This window comes from Phaenicophaeus curvirostris, chromosome 29 (genome assembly GCF_032191515.1).
Source record: "Phaenicophaeus curvirostris isolate KB17595 chromosome 29, BPBGC_Pcur_1.0, whole genome shotgun sequence".
NCBI classification, from domain to species: domain Eukaryota; kingdom Metazoa; phylum Chordata; class Aves; order Cuculiformes; family Cuculidae; genus Phaenicophaeus; species Phaenicophaeus curvirostris.
Window position 1 is genome coordinate 3,558,624 of NC_091420.1, and position 18,006 is coordinate 3,576,629.

At 47.9% G+C, this 18,006-nt stretch overlaps 6 protein-coding genes across 6 annotated transcripts in view; 3 read left to right on the forward strand and 3 right to left on the reverse strand.

Moving 5' to 3' along the window:
• Window positions 1-18,006, reverse strand: part of LOC138732324 (scale keratin-like) — a 51,663-nt gene that overhangs the window by 24,179 nt on the left and 9,478 nt on the right. The window lies entirely within an intron of this gene.
• LOC138732078 (feather keratin 2-like) lies at window positions 2,375-4,581 on the reverse strand. Its single transcript, XM_069878434.1, has 2 exons — window positions 4,476-4,581; window positions 2,375-2,896 (listed from the first exon to the last, which is right to left on the reverse strand). The coding sequence occupies exon 2, from the start codon at window positions 2,873-2,875 to the stop codon at window positions 2,537-2,539; it is 339 nt and encodes a 112-aa protein (XP_069734535.1). The 5' UTR covers window positions 2,876-2,896; window positions 4,476-4,581; the 3' UTR covers window positions 2,375-2,536.
• On the reverse strand, window positions 7,386-8,145 carry LOC138732136 (feather beta keratin-like). Its single transcript, XM_069878526.1, has one exon. It carries the CDS (start codon window positions 8,103-8,105, stop codon window positions 7,812-7,814), a length of 294 nt encoding a protein of 97 aa, XP_069734627.1. The 5' UTR covers window positions 8,106-8,145; the 3' UTR covers window positions 7,386-7,811.
• Window positions 9,707-10,770, forward strand: LOC138732131 (feather beta keratin-like). Its single transcript, XM_069878519.1, has 2 exons — window positions 9,707-9,722; window positions 10,014-10,770. Exon 2 carries the CDS (start codon window positions 10,032-10,034, stop codon window positions 10,326-10,328), a length of 297 nt encoding a protein of 98 aa, XP_069734620.1. The 5' UTR covers window positions 9,707-9,722; window positions 10,014-10,031; the 3' UTR covers window positions 10,329-10,770.
• On the forward strand, window positions 12,424-13,523 carry LOC138732130 (feather beta keratin-like). Its single transcript, XM_069878518.1, has 2 exons — window positions 12,424-12,551; window positions 12,854-13,523. Exon 2 carries the CDS (start codon window positions 12,872-12,874, stop codon window positions 13,166-13,168), a length of 297 nt encoding a protein of 98 aa, XP_069734619.1. The 5' UTR covers window positions 12,424-12,551; window positions 12,854-12,871; the 3' UTR covers window positions 13,169-13,523.
• LOC138732343 (feather beta keratin-like) lies at window positions 16,012-16,972 on the forward strand. The gene is made up of 2 exons (XM_069878929.1): window positions 16,012-16,093; window positions 16,376-16,972. Exon 2 carries the CDS (start codon window positions 16,394-16,396, stop codon window positions 16,685-16,687), a length of 294 nt encoding a protein of 97 aa, XP_069735030.1. The 5' UTR covers window positions 16,012-16,093; window positions 16,376-16,393; the 3' UTR covers window positions 16,688-16,972.

The window sequence follows — 18,006 nt, forward strand, 5'->3', positions numbered from 1 at the left end:
AATGAGATAGCCAATGAATGCTAACTTTTCCTCATTCTTCCCTCTAGGGATGTAAAGTGTTCTTCTCGGAGGTTATATAATATTTGAGAAACAGCATCATTAACAGCCTGGAAATGTTTCCACTGATATTCTGCCAATTTAGTCTAATTAACATCCAAACCATTGAGAGCCTTTGGATCTTGCTTTTTGAGATTGTTTAGGCTGATGAACCAGAACATAACAGCTCTCATTTACGGATCAGTAATTGAGTTTCATAACCCACACACTCAATTAGAACCTTTTGAGTGCTCTCACGACAGGCTGGTGAGCTAGCAAATTGCTGAAGGGTTGACAAATTTCTCACCTGAAGTGAAATTTGTAACATCTTTATGTTGACTTCAGAGGCTTGAGTGTAGTAGTACAAGACAGTGAAATGATTCAAAGGTCTTTGAGATGAAAGAAGCTTTGAGGAAGCTTTTTTTCCTCTGATGCTAGGATGAGAATCACAGAACAGAATCATGGAATGGGTTGGGTTGTGAAGGACCTTAAAGACCATCCAGTTCCACCTTCTGCTGCATCAGGAGGCTCAAAGCGTTGTCCAACATGACCATGAACAGCTCCAGGGATGGGGCAGCCACCACTACCCTGAGCAACCTGGACCAGGACCTCCCCACCCTCACAGGAGACACTTCTTCCTTAGATATCATCTCAATCTCCCTTCTTTCAGCTGAAACTCATTTTTCCTCATCCTATCCCTGCACTCAATGATCAAGAGCCCCTCCCTAGCTTTCCTGCAGCCCCTTTCACTACTGGAAGCTGCTCTAGGGCCTCAGACCCTTCTCTTCTCCAGGCTGAGCAACCCAAACTCTCCCAGCTTGTCCTCATACAGGAGGTTCTCCAGCCCTCGGATCATCTCTATGGCCTCCTCTGGTCTCGCTCCAACAGCTCCATCTCCTCCCTGTGCTGAGGACTCCAGAACTGGACCCAGAGCTCCAGGTGGGTCTCACCAGAGCGGAGCAGAGGGGCAGAGTCCTTTCCCTTGTCCTGTTGGTCCCTCTGCTTTGGATGCAGCTCAGGACATGGTTGGTTTCTGGGCTCCAAGTGTTCATCGCTATCTCATGTGGAGCTTCTCATCCCCCTGCACCCTAAATCCCTTCTCCTCAGGGCTGCTCTCAATTCATTCTCCACCCAGCCAGTAATTGCACTTGGGATGAGACTAGACTGATGCACAGACCAGAAGAAATTTAGTTACTGGAAACCATTGAACTGAGGGGGGTCATTTAGCTAGCTGCAACAGATTATATATAAATTGAATTATTTCAACACCTCAAACCTTCCCAGCATGAGACTGTCTTCAGTTTTTCCTCAAAATCTACTGTTTTCATAGCTTCAGTGGTTGTAGCAAATCTGGTTTAAATCTCAGGTCCTTACTTTTAGCAAAACCAGGTTATTTGTGAGGATTCCTAAAGGTTTTAATGCCTACAAGTGTTCTCTATTTTATGTAAGCGTGTTTCATTCCTTGATATGAACTTCTTGTTGGAATTCTTTAGAGCTGCAGCCAGGACAGCAAAGACAGCCAGGGTTTTTAGAAGGAGCTCTAAAATACACAGTACTTAAGCAGTAAATAGCAAATAAATTGATGAAACTCTTGATCTCTGTGACAAGAGGCTCTGTCTATACCTCCTTTGAGAATTCTTCTGCTGTTCATGTTTTAGTTCACAAATCCAAGTGTTCAAGCATCAATTTGATGGTAAAAGAATGTAAATCAATCTTTGCACCCTGCAGCTCCAGGTCAGGGTTATTGAGAGCTTGAGTGACAACAGGATTCCTTAAAACAAATACCACTACGTGCTAGATTAGATACCCTGTCATTCTGTCAGATCATAGAGCACTTCCAGCCTTGAGAGTAGGTGTAGAAAGACAAATATTATGGTGAGTCAGTGTGGAATCAATACGCATTTTAGCTGCAAACTCAAATCTTGAGCCCAAAACCTGTTTTTCTTCTCTTATTAGTGGCCCCAGCAGCATTCATATCATGTCTCTACCTGGCAATGATTAATCTCCCCAAGAAAAATCTTCAGAAGAAGGTAGGAGAGGGAAGGAAAAAATAACAGGAGACTGGAGATACGATAAAAGCATAACTTTAATAATGCCAAAGAGTGGATGGAAATACTGCAAAGCAATAGGTTTCAATATGGGAAGAGTGGTACATCTCACGATGATGTGTTCCACAGAGATGCTCGTTCAGTGTAGCAGTGTGCCTTGACAATCAAGTCCCACCTACTGTCCAATTAGAAGTTTTACCCCAGGCAGTATGAAATACAGCGATGTGCAGCAGATCTACGTACTCAATCAGAAATAAAAAGTGGTATAACAAAAGTAGGGGCTTGATCTCAGGGGATGCCAAGCTCCCACCACTCCATCAACTTCAGCTGGAGTTGAGGGTATCTAACATCACTTCTGAAAACCACAGCCACGAGCTCAGTCCTGTGTCGGGTCATGCTTCAGCATTCTTGGTCGTTTCTCCCTGCTCGCTCCTCACGCTTTAGCACGGCCCCTAGAAGCCGCTGCGGTAGGAGCTGTAGCGACGGTAGGGCCGGCTGTAGCCACTGCCCAAGCCTGGGTAGCCAAAGCTCCCCAAGCCCAGGGAGCTGCCAGTGCAGATGGGGACCCCTCCAGCACTGAGAACGTTCCCGATGGCTGCGGATGCTGAGGATCCCACGGTGGTGTTCTGGGGGAAGGAGCTGAGGATGGGTCCGGGCAGGGTCACCACCACAGGAGAAGGCTGGATCACCACTGTTGAGTCCTGGCACTGCCGGACACAGGGCTCGTTGCAGCTGTTGGCAAGTGGGGTTGGACCACAGGAGGTGGGTGGACACCGCTCGTAGCAGGACATGGTTGTGGGATGCAGGTAAGTCTGAAACACAGAACCAGAAACGAATGCAGTGTAGGGGTCATACTGCACTTACGTTTACCCAGCTCCAGCACCAGGACAACAGGAACTTCCCTGGGATCCTTTCAGGAGCTGGCTGAGGTGTGAGTTGAGAAGGAGACTGAACTCTTAAATATGCAATGAGAAGATGACGGCTGAAATCATCCCCTCTTAGTAGTTGGTGATCCAGAGGATTAAATAGCTGGCAGCAGAACAAAAAGACGCATACCTCTATCATTACTTTAATTTTAGTATTTTGATTGACTTTATGTCTGGAAAAACAATACCAAGATCCAGCTCTAGGTATTCAGAGCATTGTAGTCATAGTAATTATGAGTAATACCTACCCAGAGAATTATTTATGGATAGAGTCTAATAGACAGCTGGAAAATGAAATGAAGAATCATTTTCCAGGTTCCACCTTCCTCTGTGGAGAGGCACACATTTCAATACAGTTAAGCATTCTCAAAGCTGAGGTTTTTGGAAGTCTTTCCTAGACAGCACTTCTGCAGATGTGCCATCCATGAAAAAGCCACGTACATCCCTGCTTATTCTTTGTGACTGATTCCCACACACCAGTAAACACAAAGTTCCCTGTTTCGTATGCCCATCTCAGTCTTTTGGGTCCTCAGCTCTCCTCTATTTTTGCTCCTCACAGACCCTGAAATAATCTCTGAACCTGCAGGAGATGTCATTGCACCTATAAGATCATTTAAAACCAGGGTAACTGCAAGTCACCAAGCAGAACATTTTGACAATGGCTATCAGAGTGAGGTCTGCAGCGATTACTGAAGCAGAAGCTCGAAGATATGGGATTTGAGCCAATATCCTTGCTGAATTCAATGACTATTCCTTCAAATCTCAGTGTGCATCTTCATTTTACCTTCATTTAGACAGTGGTGTTTAAAGCTCAAAAACTTGTGGTTAGACCTACTTGGTTTTTAATCCCCACAACCCTCTGCTCTAAACCTTCCTATCTTGTTCACTTTACCCTCTTTTTTTCCACTGTGCCCAGTTATAAATTCATAATAACAAATACGAGAACGATGAAGAACCCTTCTATGGAATAAAGAGCAAAGAAAAGGGCTTTTCTCCTACAGGTAGTTGTAGAGAGCAATAAGGTCTCCCCTCAAGTAGCAATGCACATCGCTACTTGAAAGACGACTGAGCACGTAGATCTCTGTGATCACAGAATCCCAGAATGGTTTCAGTTGGAAGGGACCTTTAAAGATCACCTAGGTCCAATCCCATTGCACGGCTACTCTACAAACTCATTTTTATTGTTATTATTATCATTATTATTATTTGCTAAGTCACTTATCACATCTGAAAGCTCACATTTGAATAAATCTATATCCCCATTTCAAGGATCTATATGGCCAAATTGAAACTCCAGAAATACCTGCAATTCTAACTTCAAAATCCATCTTTTTAAGGAGAAAAAGTCTTTCCCCAAACCAACCCAGCCATAAGCAGAATACTGTAGAGAAAAAAGAACAGCAAACAAATTGTTATGAAGGTGAGCATTCAGCAAATACAAAAAGAGAAATAGATTTGGACTAACCTTGTTCCCAGAAGAGGAGAAAGGAAAGAGAAGTGGTAGGAAGGACCGTGAGATGAGTTAGTTTTATACTCTGTCTTGGATGGCCTGAGGACAACAGACATGCTTTGTGCATGAGATTATTTACCAACGAGTATGTCCTGAATGTAAAATGCTTCCAGCTGATTAAATGCCTTTTCCTCACTGTTCATTACTTTGTTTTCATTTCCCTATCTTCTGACACACGTATTCTGTCATGCAGGATTCTCTCATCTTCTGATATTATGGACCAAATTTATTCCAATGCCACCTTTCAGTCACAACAAAATTCATGCTCCAGTGCATCTTTCACTTGAGTCATAAGAAAAAATACTAAGAAGAATGTGTACAATACATAATTCATCACACAAAGGTGTCCTTTTATTAAGACTATGAGTGTAAATCCTTAATAAATTCTGGTCTCCATGGGTGTTTTTAATAAATTCTGGTCTCCATGGATGTTTACAAAGCTGTGACTCCAGCCCAGGAGAAGAACAATTTAGACATGGTTTAGGAGGCACATCAACGTTGTGTTGATGGTTGGACTTGATGACCTTAGAGGTCTTCTCCAACCTTAAGGATTATATGATTCTAGACTAAACTAAGATCACTAAGTTCAACCACCAGCCCAATCCCACCATGCCTACTAAAACTAATAAATCTTGAGGACACACATGAGTCTTAAACTATTTTGAGGTATTATAGAATCATAGAATAGTTTGGTTTGGAAGGGACCTTAAAGACAATGTAGTGTTTTCAGAAAGCCCCCTGAGCTGTCTCCTGACTGTGGCTCCACTCCAGACTGCTCTGATTGGCTTAAAGAACTCATCCAGGAGGCTTGAAACTCTCCTCATTTTATTTAAAGAAGGTGAACAAGTTAACTGGTAATTGTTCTTAACTGGGTCAGGCAGGGAACTGCACACAAAGAGCTTTAGTAAATGTCTTGAATGTGAGTTTAGATTGTGCTCCTGAGACACCTGCAAGCTAACAAATTACTGAGGAGCTGAAAAAATGGTGTTATTAGGCTGGGCTTGGGGTAATTTCATATTGACACTAAGAGTCAGTACTTTTATACTGACTCTGAGGACCTCAGAAATTAAAAGTACCTATAACTTGTGAAGATGAAAGAATTTCTAATGAATAGCTTCTTATTCAACACCAGGGTGAATCTAGACTACAAGACAAAACAAAATCATTGTCAAGTACAGTTTCTACCTGCAAAAATGCATGTAGGAACCAATTAATGCAAAGATGATGTCTCAATAGTCTTAAAAAATTGTAAACATCCCTGTGTGGAATTATTTCACCCATTTCTTAGTTCTTAACATACAGAGGGGTCATGGCCTTCAAACTGATGCTGAAGGTCTTCAGGAACTGTTCCTCTAATGACACTTTTAATAAAGGCTTCAACATCCTGCAGAAACGCTCCGTGATGCTGTGTTGTCTGAAGATGTTCAATTCCAGGAGACTGCTTTATTTTTAATTTTAAACGAGCCAGCACAGGCAAAGAGTAGTTCTGAAAGCTTTTTCATTCACAGCAAGCACCACAAATGTACCTTTCAGGTCATGCTGTTGTTGGACCCAGGCCACTTAACCAGACATTTCATTCTCCTGAAATTCATTGCTGTACTTTTTCTGCTCTGTGTCCATTTGCATCATAGAAAGGTGCCTCCTTGCCATCAAGCACAAAGCCATTCTTTGATGTACATCAGACTGTAATCAGTGATTCCTCACAGATCTGAGTGAATAATTGATTACTTCAGTCACACCAGTTCTGTCAACAGGGCACTGTGTGTGTTCCCGTCCCTTCAATCATGGCAATCAGTTTTCAAACAGAGACTCCACTCAGTCCATCTCTCTCCACTCAGTCTACCTATTGATTTACCATCTTCATAATTTGCTTTTATTGCCTCAATCAGGTCATCCCATCCTGAACAATTCCCTCCCATATAAGTCATACCCAGTGTAAAACTGAGAGATGACAAGGGTCTCGCTCTCTTCTTCAATGGTCGATATCAAGTGAGGACCTTGTCTGTCTTTTTGCCCCAACCCTGGATCTATGTGTCCCTGAATTTAGTTCCTGAGCATAGGAACTCGCCTGCTACTTATCTTGCCTGCCCTGCACCATCTGTGGTTTCACAGTCACCGTGGGGTGAGATCACAATGTCATATATTTGTTCATATTTTAGTGTTATTCTCTTCTTAATTGCATTTTTAGTAGTAGTGATATTTTACTAAACCTGGTTTGGTTTAGTTTCCAACCTGCAAGTCTTCTTCCTCTCATTTCCCTTTCTCCTTTTCCTCAGGAGAAGGGAATTGTGACCCAAGCTGCTTGGTTTTAGCTGCCAAAATTGAATGGGCCAGGCTTAAAGTGTGACATCATTATAAAAATGAATTAATGTGCCAATCATATAAGCAGTCTTACTACTCTGGTGAGATTTTAAAACTTCAACTTTGAAGCCTTGAGTCAAGATCACTCAAAGTGTTTCATATTTAAAACTTCAGAGTCTGGTAGGACTCAATCTAAACGAAAAATGAAGACCTAAATACTGCTTCAGAAAAACTTACTACACACTTTGAAATACTCAGAGTTTCAAAGATGCCAAATACGTGGCAAGATCTGAAAGCTTCCAATCCAAAATATCAAAACTTTGCTTTTATATGCAGCTGCATAAAAAATCTGGGGCACAAACTAGCAAGAAAAATATATGCGAACTTGTTCAATGCTACATAAGAGTGTAAACAACAATGAAAGTACTTTTATCAAGTGAATTACGGTGAATACTGAATTCACATTTTTTACTAAGAAGGCACTCTTCATATCTTTTTCACCAATACTGAAACATTCCACCCCAAAGGGATGAAAAAAAGAAGAAAGCCACAAGGAAACAAAAATCCAGATGCAACACAGTTTAATGATAAAAAGTCAAGTAGTGTTCTGCAAAACAAAATGAATATACATATTTATATAAGGGAAAGAAGCCACTTAAACCATCCCAAATGAAAGACAGCAAGAAAGACTCTGCTTTCCATAATTCCAGAGTAAAACCCCTCTACTGATTACTTAAAAGTAGAGCATTATAGCAAGCCAATGTGAAATTCAAAATCACAGATGCAAGCAAAGTCATCAAAGCAGGAATTTCAAGAATAAGACATAAGTTGGCAGTATGTCCAGACAGCATCTTGCTTCTCCCCCTCCTTTGAAGAAGGGCACGAGGATGCAAAACAGATCTGGAAACCTCAGCCACTTGCACCATCCTCAATCCAGCATCGGGCTTTAGGTTTCCTGGTCGTTGAGCTCATTGGACGTCCAGCCCGACCTTAGCAGGGCAGGCACCTCCTGCCATAGCGACCACCAAGGCCAGAGAGGCTGAAGCCCCCGGAGTTGATGGGCACTCCTTCCTCATTCAGGATGCTGCCCACAGCAGCAGAAGCTGAGGATCCCACCGCGGTGTTCTGGGGGAAGGAGCTGAGGATGGGTCCGGGCAGGGTCACCACCACAGGAGAAGGCTGGATCACCACACGGGAGTCCTGGCACTGCCGGACACAGGGCTCGTTGCAGCTGTTGGCAAGAGGGGTTGGGCCACAGGGACGGCACAGATCGTAGCAGGACATGGCTGTGGGACGGAGGTGACCTGGGAGAGAGGGCAGGGGAAGAACAGGCAGTGTGTGAGGCACAATCTGACACCCTGATCAGTGAGAGAAAGAGCATGAGCTTGGGAGAGAGGATAGTCTGAGAAGAGGAGAGGATCAGGATCTCTGGCCCCAAAGGTTTCCCTGCAAAGAGAGTCCAAATCCTCCCATCCTCTCCCAGCAGAGAACAAGGAAAAAGAGAATATAAAAGAGCAAGGCTCTCAGTAAAACCTACACTGATGCCATAGAGAAAGAGGAGAATAAAAGAAAAGAAGAAGGAGGCAAAGGAGCTTGCAGCTCACCTTGTTCACGAAGGAGAAGGCAAGAGAAGTGGATGAGGGACCTACAGCTGGACGGCCTTTTATACTGATCGAGACAGCCCCAGGCACAGAGGCTCCCTTTGGGCATGTGAGGTGTTTACCAACAAGCTCATCTCGCATGCAAACAATCGCTGTTAAAGAAATGGGGAAGCTGCTTATGTGCCCTGCAATGCTGCCTTTTCATTTCCCTGTCCAGGACGCCCATTCAGCCTCAGAGGCTCCTTTCAAGTCACAGCATTAGAGGGAGAAAATGTTTCTGGAGGAAAGGACACAGAATTGAAGGAAGAAGATGAAGGTAAAGAGATCACAAACCACTCCTGGTGCTGCAGTTGGTTACCCTCTAGTTGTTTGTTTTGAGGTTTATTCATACCATGCATGGCCTCATTCCTTCCAAACATATCATTAAAGGCCAGACTCCCAACAAGGTTCCTATGTGAGGACCAGCCTCATCCTCAGCTTTCCCTGTTAACCAGCTCTGGTTGCCTCAGGCACCCACTTTCCAAACCAAGACAAGGACTAAATGCTCTGCGTTGAATTTCTCAGGACAAAGGAGCACCAGGGTGCCCCTAAGAAGAATGATGGCCGTGATTTGAGCCACACTCCCCTGACACTCTAGAACTGTCCTCTGTGCAAAGGGTGGAGAAAAAGAGATGGTGCCTGTAGCTTGGCCGGAATTTCTTTTGGGGACGCTCAGTTCCCTCTTCTGTCCTAGGAAACGTATTGCACAACATTCAGTCCTTGGCGTGGCTTGGAAAGCTGGTGCCTGAGGCAACCAGAGCTGGTTAACAGGGAAAGCTGAGGATGAGGCTGGTCCTCACATAGGAACATGGCTGGGAGTCTGGCCTTTAATGATACGTTTGGAAGGAATGAGGCCATGCATGGTATGAATAAACCTCAAAACAAACAACTCGAGGGTAAGAGTCTGGCGTCTCTAGGTGAGGTGTTCCATCTCCTTGTCTTTGCCTTCATCTTCTTCCTTCCCTGCCGTGTCATTTCCCCCCAGAAACATTTTCTCCCTTTAATGCTGTGACTTGAAAGGAGCCTCTGAGGCTGAATGGGCGTCCTGGACAGGGAAATGAAAAGGCAGCATTGCAGGGAACATAAGCTGCTTTCCCATTTCTTTAAAGTTTATCATTTGCATGTGAGATGAGCTTGTTGCTAAAAGCATCACATGTGCAAGGGAGCTTTGGGGCCTGGGGCCGTCTCGATCAGTATAAAAGGCCGTCCAGCTGTAGGTCCCTCATCCACTTCTCTTGCCTTCTCCTTGGTGAACAAGGTGAGCTGAAACCACCTTTGCCTCATTCTTCTCTTTCTTTTATTCTCCCCTTTCTCCATGGCCTCGGTGTAGGTTTTACCGAGAGCCTTGCTCTTTTATATTCTCTTTTTCCTTGTTCTCTGCTGGGAGAAGATGGGAGAAGGCCTTGGACTCTCTTTGCAGAGGCCAGAGATCCTGATCCCTTCTTCTTTTATCAGGCTGTACATCCTCCAAGCTTATGCTCTTTCTCACTGATCAGGGTGTCAGACTCTGTCTCACACGCTGCCTGTTCTTCCCCTGCCCTCTCTCCCAGGTCACCTCCGTCCCACAGCCATGTCCTGCTACGATCTGTGCCGTCCCTGTGGCCCAACCCCTCTTGCCAACAGCTGCAACGAGCCCTGCGTCCGGCAGTGCCAGGACTCCCGTGTGGTGATCCAGCCTTCTCCTGTGGTGGTGACCCTGCCCGGACCCATCCTCACCTCCTTCCCTCAGAACACCGCGGTGGGATCCTCAGCTTCTGCTGCTGTGGGCAGCATCCTGAGCCAGGAGGGAACACCCATCAACTCCGGGGGCTTCAGCCTCTCTGGCCTTGGTGGTGGCTACTGCGGCAGGAGGTGCCTGCCCTGCTAAGGTCGGGCTGCATGTCCAGCAAATGCATCTATCAGGAAGCCCATAGGCATGTGTTGGACTGAGGATGGAGCTGCTGGTTGGGGTTTCCAGAGGAGCTGAGCACCCTCACACCCTCCTGAAAAGGAGGGAGGAAAGGGCAGTGCCATCCTGTGCTGTCTGGAAGCATGGCCAGCTGATGCTGTCTTCTACTCCTGCTTTCTTCTCTGCATCATGAGTCCCTGTTGTCTCTTGCTGTCCTGTGCCACAACTTCATCCTGAAGCAAGTCAAGAAGGATCCCACTCACCACCCTCTGGCCATGTGTGTGCAAGGAAGACATGTGTCCCATTGCTGTGAAGTGTTGCCTGAGTGCCAGCTGCCCTTGTAGCACCTGGCTCGGGTCCCTTCCAGCATGTCCTGCTTTGTTTCTGTCTTTAGACTCATTAAAGTTTATGCTGCATTGTAGCTTGATGTCTCCTCGTGTTCCTTTTCTCCTGGGATGCTCAACCCAAGCTCTCCAGGGGGATCTGGGTTGCTATCCAGTGCAGAGGCCTGGCTGAAGGGATGAGGTTCCCTGGCATCAGTCTTAGTGGATGGGGAGTGTGTATGTTCAGCTGAAATGGTCACCTGGAGGGCACTGCCCTTTCCCTGTGATTAATCCATCCAAAGTCTCTCGCATCCCTTTGTCCTGAACACCAGGCCTCCTGGCTCCCTCAACAAACCCCTGTGATGACTTCCCTGGGTTCATGGTGTGTGCTTTGGGATAGATACCCAAGGAGTTTGTAACCCTGCGCTTCTTATCCCAGACCATCTCTCTGGGACACCCAGCTCCTGTTCTGAAATACCCATCAATGTTGGCCGGCCTGGAGAGTCTCTGCTTGAGACATCCCATAATTTGTTGTCCATGACAGTGAAGTCAGAGCAAGTAGTTAGCCCCTCTCCATCCCTCGAACACCAGAGGAAGCAAACAAAGAACCTTGCAGGCTGCAGCCGTTGTGTCTTCCAGCTCTTCTACTCTGACTTTCAAAGCCTTTGACGTCAGGGACGGGAGTAACCTTGCTTGTGGGTGAAGGTGGCATGTAGTTGATGTGGCCTTCTCCCATAGGATGCAGCAGTTTCTCCTGCCACAGGGGATGGAGGAGAGGACAAGCTCCCATCCTTTCCCACCAACTACTCTAGTCCTCCATGTTGATATTTATACTGTGCACCCCACTCCTGCTTTAGGTGGAAGGGGTGGGGGCAAATCTTGTGCTGCCCCACATGCTGCGGGAACCCCTGCAGTGAATTTCCACAGATCTAAAGCTCTCTCCTCCCTGAAAGCAGCTGCTGTCAGCAACACCCCCTGTGCCCTGCTGTGCAGGAAGGCCCTCAGGAGATGCAAACTCCATGAACACCCACAAACCACGCCAAACTTTTCTCTTTGAATCAATGTTACTGTCATCAGGTTAGCACAGAGCATCTTCTAAGCTGCCATCTTCATCCTAAGTAAGGAATCTGGCCTGGGCCTTAGTGATCATCATGTTGCCTGTCTCTGGTGGAGACCTAGCATAATTGGGGAAGGTGTTTTGTCCACCTACTGCAGTGTGGACCTGGCTGGCTGTCAGAGGAGGGTGGCTGGAGCCCAAAGCATGGCTGTCATTCCATTTGAGGACCCCCAGCTGCTCTGCTGTCCCAAGAAATGCAACACAGAGCATTTAGTCCTTGGCTTGGTTTGGAAAGTGGGTGCCTGAGGTAGACCAAGCTGATTAACAGGGAAAGCTGAGGATGAGGCTGGTCCTCACATAGGAACATCGTTGGGAGTCTGGCCTTTAATGATACGTTTGGAAGGAAATGAGAACATTCATAGAATGACAAAACCTCAAACCAAACACCTAGAGGGTAAGGGACAAGCATCACTGGACAAGATGTTCCATCTCCTTGTCTTTGCTTTAATCTTCTTCCTACCCTACTGTGTCATTCCCCCCAGAAACATTTTCTCCATCTAATGCTGTGACTTGAAAGGAGCCTCTGAGGCTGAATGGGCGTCCTGGACAGGGAAATGAAAAGGCAGCATTGCAGGGAACATAAGCAGCGTCCCCATTTCTTTAATAGAGATTGTTTGCATGCGAGATGAGCTTGTTGGTAAACACCTCACATGCCCAAAGGGAGCCTCTGTGCCTGGGGCTGTCTCGATCAGTATAAAAGGCCATCCAGCTGTAGGTCCCTCATCCACTTCTCCTGCCTTCTCCTCCTTGGTGAACAAGGTGAGCTGCAACCACCTTTGCCTCATTCTTCTCTTTCTTTTATTCTCCCCTTTCTCCATGGCCTCGGTGTAGGCTTTACTGAGAGCCTTGCTCTTTCATATTCTCTTTTTCCTTGTTCTCTGCTGGGAGAGGATGGGAGGATTTGGACTCTCTTTGCAGGGAAACTACACGGACTAGGGCTTCTAATGCTTTCTTCTCTTACAGGACTGTACAGCCTTCTAAGCTCATGCTCTTTCTCTCACTGATCAGGGTGTCAGACTGTGCCTCACACGCTGCCTGTTCTCCCCCTGCCCTCTCTCCCAGGTCACCTCCGTCCCACAGCCATGTCCTGCTACGATCTGTGCCGTCCCTGTGGCCCAACCCCTCTTGCCAACAGCTGCAACGAGCCCTGCGTCCGGCAGTGCCAGGACTCCCGTGTGGTGATCCAGCCTTCTCCTGTGGTGGTGACCCTGCCCGGACCCATCCTCACCTCCTTCCCTCAGAACACCGCGGTGGGATCCTCAGCTTCTGCTGCTGTGGGCAGCATCCTGAGCCAGGAGGGAACACCCATCAACTCCGGGGGCTTCAGCCTCTCTGGCCTTGGTGGTGGCTACTGCGGCAGGAGGTGCCTGCCCTGCTAAGGTCGGGCTGCATGTCCAGCAAATGCATCTATCAGGAAGCCCATAGGCATGTGTTGGACTGAGGATGGAGCTGCTGGTTGGGGTTTCCAGAGGAGCTGAGCACCCTCACACCCTCCTGAAAAGGAGGGAGGAAAGGGCAGTGCCATCCTGTGCTGTCTGGAAACACAGCCAGCTGATGCTGTCTTCTTCTCCTGCTTTCTTCTCTGCATCATGAGTCCCTGTTGTCTTTTGCTGTCCTGTGCCATGGCTTCATCCTGAAGCAAGTCAAGAAGGGTCCTGCTCATCATCCTCTGCCCATGTGGGTGTGAGAAAGGTTTGTGTCCCATGGCTGTGAAGTGCTGCCTGAGCGTCACCTGCCCTTGTAGCACCTGGCCTGGGTCCCTTCCAGCATGCCCTGCCTTGTTTCTCTCTTTAGAGTCATTAAAGTTTATGCTGCATTATAACTTGACGTCTCGTTATGTTCCTTCCCTGATGGGATGCTCACCCGAGCAATCCAGGAGTATATGGGGTGCTACACAGTGGGAGGATGTAGCTGAAGTCATATGATGCTCTTGCACCATTCCAAAAAAAATCCCTGAACTGAGGGCATGCATGAAGTCCCTCACTGTCCCTTGCACACCAGACGAGGGAAAGAAAGAACCCTGCAGGCTGCACCTTTGTGTCTTCCTACCATTCTGGTCTGAAATGCAAGACCAGTGACACTGGGGAGGGAAGAAACCTTGCTTGGGGGGTGAAGTTGGCATAGCCTGTTCCAGCAGGTTGTAGTTGTTGCTCCTGCCACAGGGTCTGTAGAAGAGTTCAAGCTCACTCCCCTTTCCTGCCACATGCTCTCATCCTCTACAGGTAAAATTCTGCAAAGCACTGCACCCCTGCTTTAGGTGGAGGGCAGGGGGGGCACCTCTTGTGCTGCCCCACGTGCTGCGGGAACCCTTGTAGTGCCTTTCTCCAGACCTAAAACTCTCTCCTCCCTGAAAGCAGCTGCTGTCAGGAGCACCCCCTGTGCCCTGCTGGGCAGGAAGACCCTCGGGAAGCACACTCGCTATTGCCATTCAGGAGCTGTGGAAACTTGAGAGCAGAAGCAGGGTCTGGACAGCATCTGCAGCTTGTGACCAGAGAGAGCAGGGGGCACTGGGGAACTGGAGCCTTGGGGCAGAACAACACCAAAGGTGCTTAGTATGGGACTGTCAAGGTCAGAGAGGAGCCTTCCTGGGGATTTGGTGAGGTGGGACAGTGATAGAAAGGACCTTTGGAATAAAAGATTGATTTTTGTACTCACCAAACATGTGTAAGGTTCCTTTCTGGGAGGAAGAATCCCTTCTACTGTCGCGATCAATGCTCCAGGGGTTCTGTGTCCCAGGTGCAACAGAGAATTCCTCTTCTTGCACGGCATTGGCCTGAGTGAAATAACAATAGGTCAATGACCCTGATAAGCCTCACCTGTGGACCCTCACTCCTCCCCCTTCCCTTTGACCCTGGGCTCTATTGCAAGCTCTGTCCTGAGGTCTTACCTATTTCTTCAGCTTGGTGTCTTAGGTGTAAGCTTCCTGATCTTTTGCAGATGAGCCCATTTGATCAGGACCTTGACCTGCCTGCTGAATTCCCAGCCTCTCCTTATAGAACCATAGAATAACCAGGTTGGAAGAGACCCACCGGATCATCGAGTCCAACCGTTCCCATCAATCACTAACCCACGTCCCTCAGCACCTCATCCACCCATCCCTTAAACCCCTCCAGGGAAGGGGACTCAACCCCCTCCCTGGGCAGCCTCAGACACTGCCCAATAACCCTTTCTGTGAAAAATTCTTTCCTAATGTTCAGCCTAAACCTCTCCTGGTGGAGCTTGAGGCCTTGGGTCTCTTTGGTTATCGTGGGCAGCAACTGGTGGGCTCTGTGGACCCAGGTTACCATCACAGGGTCTGAGTGCCCGGCTGGATGTCAGCCCTGCTTTGTCATCACAAAGTGGGCTCTATGCTGCAGTTCTCTCCTGTTTCTGCATTTTCCTTGCTCAGGTACAGTGGAACGAGGCTGCTGCCCTCCTGGTTCTGGTCCTGTAGAAAACAGTCAGTTCTTGCTGAGATTTGACAGCATTTATTTTTGGATGGACTTATTCACCTCAATGGGTTAGTACAGTACACCTTTTAGGCTCTCCTAATCATCCTAAAAAAAGGAATTTAGCCTGAATTTCCTCTGTGGCCAGAGCGTTGCCTGTTTCTAGTGAAGTTCCAACATGAGTGGGGAAGGTGTTTTGCCCAGCGTTTGCAATGAGGACCCTGCTGGGTCTCAGAGGAGTGTGGCTGGTGCCCAAAGCATGAATCTCATTCCTCTTGAGGACACCCAGTTCCCTCTTCTGTCTGAGGAATTACAGTGCAGAGTATTGAGACCTTGGCGTGGCTTGGAAAGTGGGTGCCTGAGGCAACCAGAGCTGGTTAACAGGGAAAGCTGAGGATGAGGCTGGTCCTCACATAGGAACATCGTTGGGAGTCTGGCCTTTAATGATACGTTTGGAAGGAATGAGGCCATGCATGGTATGAATAAACCTCAAAACAAATAACTCGAGGGTAAGAGTCTGGCGTCTCTAGGTGAGGTGTTCCATCTCCTTGTCTTTGCCTTCATCTTCTTCCTTCCCTGCCGTGTCATTTCCCCCCAGAAACATTTTCTCCCTTTAATGCTGTGACTTGAAAGGAGCCTCTGAGGCTGAATGGGCGTCCTGGACAGGGAAATGAAAAGGCAGCATTGCAGGGAACATAAGCAGCGTCCCCATTTCTTTAATAGAGATTGTTTGCATGCGAGATGAGCTTGTTGGTAAACACCTCACAATGCCCAAAGGGAGCTTCAGGGCCTAGGGTGTTCTTCATCAGTATAAAAGGCCGTCCAACTGCAGGTCCCTCATCCACTTCTCTTGCCTTCTCCTTGGTGAACAAGGTGAGCTGAAACTGCTTTGTCTCCATCCTCTCTTTCTCTTACTGTCCTCTTCCTCTGTGGCCTCGGTGTAGATCTTTCTCTTTTATATTCTCTTTTCTCCTTGTTTCCCACTGGGAGAAGATGGGAGGTCTTGGACTCTCTTTGCAGGGAAACCTTCGGGGCCAGAGATCCTGATCCTCTCTTCTATTATCAGGCTGTACAGACCCCAAGCCCATTTCTCACTGATCAGGGTGTCAGATTGTGCCTCACACGCTGCCTGCTCTCCCCCTGCCCTCTCTCCCAGGTCACCTCCGTCCCACAGCCATGTCCTGCTACGATCTGTGCCGTCCCTGTGGCCCAACCCCTCTTGCCAACAGCTGCAACGAGCCCTGCGTCCGGCAGTGCCAGGACTCCCGTGTGGTGATCCAGCCTTCTCCTGTGGTGGTGACCCTGCCCGGACCCATCCTCACCTCCTTCCCTCAGAACACCGCGGTGGGATCCTCAGCTTCTGCTGCTGTGGGCAGCATCCTGAATGAGGAAGGAGTTCCCATCAACTCCGGGGGCTTCAGCCTCTCTGGCCTTGGTGGTCGCTATGGCAGGAGGTGCCTGCCCTGCTAAGGTCGGGCTGGATGTGCAGTGAACACATTGACCAAGAAGACTAAAGCCATAAGCCAGACTGAGGATGGAGCTGCTGGCTCACATTTCTAGAGGAGCTGAGCACCTTCACACCCTCCTGAAAAGGAGGGAGGAAAGGGCAGTGCCATCCTGTGCTGTCTGGAAACACAGCCAGCTGATGCTGTCTTCTTCTGCTTTCTTCTCTGCATCATGAATCCCTGTTGTATCCTGCTGTCCCGTGTCATCAGTTCATCCTGAAGCAAGATGAGAGGGATCCTGCTCACCACTCTCTCAACCATGTTTGTTGTAGGGAGACGCATCTCCCATTGCTGTGAAGTGTTGCCTGCATGCCAGCTGCCCTTGTAGCACCTGGCCCGGGTCCCTTCCAGCATGTCCTGCTTTGTTTCTGTCTTTAGACTCATTAAAGTTTATGCTGCATTGTAGCTTGATGTCTCCTCGTGTTCCTTTCCTCCCGGGATGCTCACACGAGCTGTCTAGGGAGATCTGGGTTGCTACACGGTGCAAAGGTTTGGCTGAATCGATTTTGTGCTGTTCTATCATTCCCGTGGAATTAGGAGTGTGTATCCAGCTGGAATGGTCACCTGGAGGGGACTGCCCTTTATCTGTGACAAAGCCAACCTAAAGCCTCTCGCATCCCTTTGTCCTGAACACCAGGCCTCCTGGCTCTCTCAGCAAGTCCCTGTGTTGACTTTCAAGGGTTCATGGTGTGTGCTTTGGGATAGATACCCAAGGTGTTTGTAACCCTGCGCTTCTTATCCCAGATCATCTCTCTGGAACACCCAGCTCCTGTTCTGAAATACCCATCAATGTTGGTCGGCCTGGAGAGTAACTGCTTGGGACATCCCATAATTTGTTGTCCATGACAGTGAAGTCAGAGCAAGTAGTTAGCCCCTCTCCATCCCTCGAACACCAGAGGAAGCAAACAAAGAACCTTGCAGGCTGTAGCCGTTGTGTCTTCCAGCTCTTCTACTCTGACTTTCAAAGCCTTTGACGTCAGGGATGGGAGTAACCTTGCTTGTGGGTGAAGGTGGCATGTAGTTGATGTGGCCTTCTCCCATAGGATGCAGCGTTTTCTCCTGCCACAGGGGATGGCGGAAAGGACAAGCTCCCATCCTTTCCTGCCAATTGCTCTCGTCCTTCCCAGGTGATGTTTCACCCTGTCAACCCATCTCTTTCCACAGATTCATGGGAACTATTCTGTTTCCCGATGAGTTGTGGGAACCCCTGCAGTGTCTTTCCCTATAGCTATAGCCCTGCCTTCCCTTAAAGGCAGCTGCTGCCAGCAACATGGGGAGAGACAA

Bases quoted from the DNA above. Each gene is read 5' to 3' on its own strand.
- LOC138732078 (XM_069878434.1), bottom strand. From the start codon at position 2,875: ATGTCCTGCTACGAGCGGTGTCCACCCACCTCCTGTGGTCCAACCCCA.
- LOC138732136 (XM_069878526.1), bottom strand. From the start codon at position 8,105: ATGTCCTGCTACGATCTGTGCCGTCCCTGTGGCCCAACCCCTCTTGCC.
- LOC138732131 (XM_069878519.1), top strand. From the start codon at position 10,032: ATGTCCTGCTACGATCTGTGCCGTCCCTGTGGCCCAACCCCTCTTGCC.
- LOC138732130 (XM_069878518.1), top strand. From the start codon at position 12,872: ATGTCCTGCTACGATCTGTGCCGTCCCTGTGGCCCAACCCCTCTTGCC.
- LOC138732343 (XM_069878929.1), top strand. From the start codon at position 16,394: ATGTCCTGCTACGATCTGTGCCGTCCCTGTGGCCCAACCCCTCTTGCC.